This window comes from Agrilus planipennis, unplaced genomic scaffold (assembly GCF_000699045.2).
Source record: "Agrilus planipennis isolate EAB-ADULT unplaced genomic scaffold, Apla_2.0 scaffold13, whole genome shotgun sequence".
Lineage (NCBI taxonomy): Eukaryota > Metazoa > Arthropoda > Insecta > Coleoptera > Buprestidae > Agrilus > Agrilus planipennis.
Window position 1 is genome coordinate 1,738,308 of NW_020439040.1, and position 4,090 is coordinate 1,742,397.

At 31.5% G+C, this 4,090-nt stretch overlaps 1 protein-coding gene across 4 annotated transcripts in view; it reads right to left on the reverse strand.

The window, feature by feature from the left end:
* The window catches only part of LOC108744252 (dynein intermediate chain 3, ciliary-like), a 4,436-nt gene extending 352 nt beyond the window's left edge, over positions 1-4,084 (reverse strand). Inside the window, exons 1-10 of one of the 4 annotated variants that reach the window (XM_025976788.1) lie at positions 3,954-4,084; positions 2,796-3,899; positions 2,373-2,742; positions 2,057-2,270; positions 1,721-1,985; positions 1,397-1,658; positions 939-1,328; positions 640-877; positions 343-577; positions 25-112 (exon numbers count right to left, since the gene is read on the reverse strand). In XM_025976788.1, the coding sequence (XP_025832573.1) occupies positions 48-112; positions 343-577; positions 640-877; positions 939-1,328; positions 1,397-1,658; positions 1,721-1,985; positions 2,057-2,270; positions 2,373-2,503 (1,800 nt within the window). In that variant the 5' untranslated portion in view covers positions 2,504-2,742; positions 2,796-3,899; positions 3,954-4,084 and the 3' untranslated portion in view covers positions 25-47. Of the gene's footprint in view, positions 1-24; positions 113-342; positions 578-639; positions 878-938; positions 1,329-1,396; positions 1,659-1,720; positions 1,986-2,056; positions 2,271-2,372; positions 2,743-2,795 lie in introns of those variants that run through there. The other 3 variants (XM_025976787.1, XM_025976786.1, XM_025976789.1) reach the window with 3 other exon arrangements.
* Between the last annotated feature and the right edge of the window lie 6 nt (positions 4,085-4,090).

Consider the following 4,090-nt stretch of genomic DNA (forward strand, 5'->3'; position numbering starts at 1 on the left):
CTAATGAAGTAGTGTTAATTTTATAGAAATTATAGGATTTTTTTATTTTACTGTTTTTCCTCCACTCTATCATCGTTTGTAACGTTATCAATTTCAGGAATATCTTCTACAACTGAAAAAATAGACTATGTAATACCTAGTAAAAAAATCAACCAAATTGGCTTTTAAAAAGAAGCTTCGACTAGAACACCGTTTTAATAGTTCTATTTATTATATTTCTTCTCCAAGGTAATTTTCATGTTAGTTCTGTCAATAGTTTTTTTTAGTAATTCGCGAACGATATTATAAATGATTACTTAGGAAATGAACAAATCACCTCATTCCCACTTATTTTAATCTTACCTTTCAAATTTCGTTTCTTAAGTTCCTCATTTACAATTTTCATATACTCTTCTTCTGCTTGCTTAACTTCTGGAGTTATCCATTTTGCTTCAAAGTCATCATCTGCCCGATTCATTAATCTCTTTTCGCCTCCTTCAGCAGTTTGTTCTGTCATTTGTTGTTGCTGCAATTTGAGACGAATTTCTCTGTTTCTCGCCTCCAAAATTTTTTCCCTTTTATTTTCTCTTTCGAACATCTATATAGTAATTATCAAAACAAATTAACAACATAAACGTTTTCTTTTGGTTTTTTAATTACCGCATTTAAAAGAGTCTTCTCGTTTCTGGTAGATGTAGTCAAATTTTCGCTAAGTTCCACCAAATAAGTGGAGCCTGCTGAATTTGAGACTGCTAAAAGTCTGCCCATTTCGTGACATCGAAGGCATTTCAGAGATACATCACATACCTTTATACAGCAAACAGACCTCTTTTGTTGTTGTAAAATGTCCCATATGTCCATGATACCATCCTCGCGAGCAGTAAAGAATACGGAAAATCTTAAAAATCATTTTTTACAAAGCAAGAACTTTTTAACAACTGTTTTACTGACTGACCGACCTAGTTGGACTCCATGCGCCATCGGTTAACATCGTTTTGTGATAACTTGTCCACATTATCGAGCTTTCCCGGCAATCTTCGGCCCATACTCGAGCAGTCCAGTCGCCAATGGACAGGAAATTTTTTAGATAAGCAGTGTTCCGTTGTAAAGCAAGTACAGGCCCCAAATGGGCGTCGAATTTTACATTCAACTTTTCCATAGTCGATTTACCCTTACGATTGCCAGAGTAAATCTGTCCATTTTCACATCCAATCATAAACCTAGTGGGAATTGAAGCTTCATATTCCAAAGCCGAAACACCAAGAGCATTCGAAAGACATTGTAAACGATCTTCTACCAAGTCAACTATCAGAACTTCTAAAGGCTCGTTTAACTTTCTCATATCCCACCTTTAAACGTAAGATAATAAATTCCTTCTTTAATTTTATTGGAATAGAAGCTTAACACTTTTACATACCAAATGATTTTTCCATCTGGTGCTGCGCTAAAAAATTCACAACCAGATTTTGACGTTATCCAAAGGGCATTTAAAACAGGATATCGATGACTCACTTCAATCTGGCTGTGATCAACAGGATCGGATCCTCTTCGAATATCCCAAATGACCACACGACCGTCCAATTGCCCACTGATTAATAAGTTACCATCTTTTGGGTTATACTCCAGACAAGCACAAGGAGATTCCGGTTTCAAAACAAGGTAGGGAGTATTAGGATTCTCTTAAATAAAGTAAAACATTCATTAATAAAATTGCATACGTTTAATAACAAAATAAATTTACCCATTTCCCAAATATAGGAGTGGGAAGATTCGTTGGGTTTTGGAACAGCCTGATATGTGAGATTACAATGTGACATGGCCAATTTGGTACCATTATCTGGAGACCACGATATGTGACTGATGGGACGTTTTACAGGACATTGATCTTGAAATACACTCACAATGCGAGCAGAACTTGGTTCTATCAAAGGAGCAGGTTCCACATCGTCAAAATATTGTTGATAAATATTTATTGCGTTGTTTTGGAGAATACAATTTTCCATAGTCTATAAAATTATACTCTTTGGAAAAAAAATACCTTCATACATATGTACAAATATCTTTGTATGGCATGTACTTTAGCAAGCTGAAATATAGTTGGATTGAAAGCGTCATCTTTCTCGATCTTTCGTCTATATCTCTTGGTGGCTTCTTCATCTTGAATATTGATATCTTTCGGCCAACCCCCTTCGACATGGTTCATACTGCTAGTTGAAAATTCTGCTCTAAATGTATTCACACAGTGTTTTGATTGCATAGGAGCATTCTGTGTAGATTTATCCACAGGATCCCTAAAGCATTTTTTTACATTTTAAGAAGAAAAAGAAAATATTAAAAGTTCAATATCCAACTTCAGGATCAACTTTTAAATAAAAGTGAAAAAAAGTGTTTACCTAAGAATAAAATCTTTCATCCATTGTGTGTGTCCTGGATAGTCATCTATTAAATCAGGACCTTTATCACTAAACAGACACTGACGCCCAAACTGGCATCTTTTCTTCTGATATGAAAAGGTGGTTTCCATTTTTAAGGACAATTTATTACGTTTAAATACAAAATAACATGAGAAGTAAATTTATTTTGAGGGAGAGACAAACAGATTGATCAATAATACTGTGGCAACCACATATGATATATTTATTATAATCAAGTTAAAACTATCATTTAACTGTATTCATTTCTATTTTTTTTTAACATTTAATCATTGAAAATTAAAGTTTAAATATCAATATTAAATAAATAAACGAATATTCCTCTTCATATCTAAAAAAATAAATTCAAATATTGATTTTATTGATAGCACTTACAAGACTTACCATATTTTCCAAATTGTTTAAAAACTTGTTTCTAGCCAAACTAATTTTATTCTGGTAGATACCAATACTTTTTTTAATCACATTATGTTGCTTTATTCTTTCTTGAACGGAATGTGTAATATCATCATCAAATTTTGATTTATTTGTAACTGATTTCTTAGGTATCATCATTAAACTTCTGGATACGAAACTTCTTTTTTCTGAAGTATTTTCTTGACTAATAGTGCTTCCTAATGAAGTAGTGGACTTGGAATCATTGGAAGCAGATTGAAGTGTTTTTAAAATTGATTCTAAATGAGCATATCTTTGTGAAATTTCTGCAGTTTTCTGTTGAGTTTTTCGTAGTTCCTCTAGAGCAAGCTGAAATTGTGCTCTACAATGATAAATAACACAAAATTTAATTATAAAATATAAAACGGTCTGCATTATGCTGGATTTGCGTGCAAATTTTATGATTACTAATGATTAAATAAGACTTACTCCATTTGAATAAATAATTTAACAAAATGAGGCATAAAACGCAAATATCACGTATTTTTAAGCACTTCTGTTTCAAAAATTGACAAAAATGAAATAATGTAGCGGTATATTCCAACTAGACATTAAACAAATGACGACGTATTATGACAGTAGCTCCATAAAAACGAAACTGTGGCAGTGGCTGAGAATTGAGTCCCATTCGTGACGGAAGTCCCATACCTTGCATTTGATGGTTCTGGTATCCTACTTTTAAATTTCACCGCAGTTTAGACCCCCTTTTCTTTAGAACTATAAATAGAATTAATAAGAATGTGGTATACATATAATAAAAAGAAACAAATAGGAACTAAAACTACCTAGTCGTAAATACTTTCAATTTGTAACAAAAAAAATTGGGAATAATACAATATATAAAATACATCTTGAAACATAATTGTAATATATCATTAGTTTATTAACTATTTGCATAATTTTATTTACATCGTGTATATAGAATTTACATAGACAATTGGTTAAAATTACATTATATATTACAATTGCAAAAACAATATTTGTCTCATAGGCACTACAGTAATTACTAAGATTAATCCACTGTAACATTAACTTAATTCACTTAATATACATCTAAAAGTAAAACGATGTAATCAAATAAATACAATTTTGTAGGTATAAACTTACGGATAAAATCACAATAATATTTAATAAAAAGTAATTAAACTGAATCGTCTGAAAAGAAAAAGGCAAAGAACGACTTTGTAAATAATCAATATCATTTATTCAAGGAAAAAGAATGAAAATTACAAATTACTCACCGT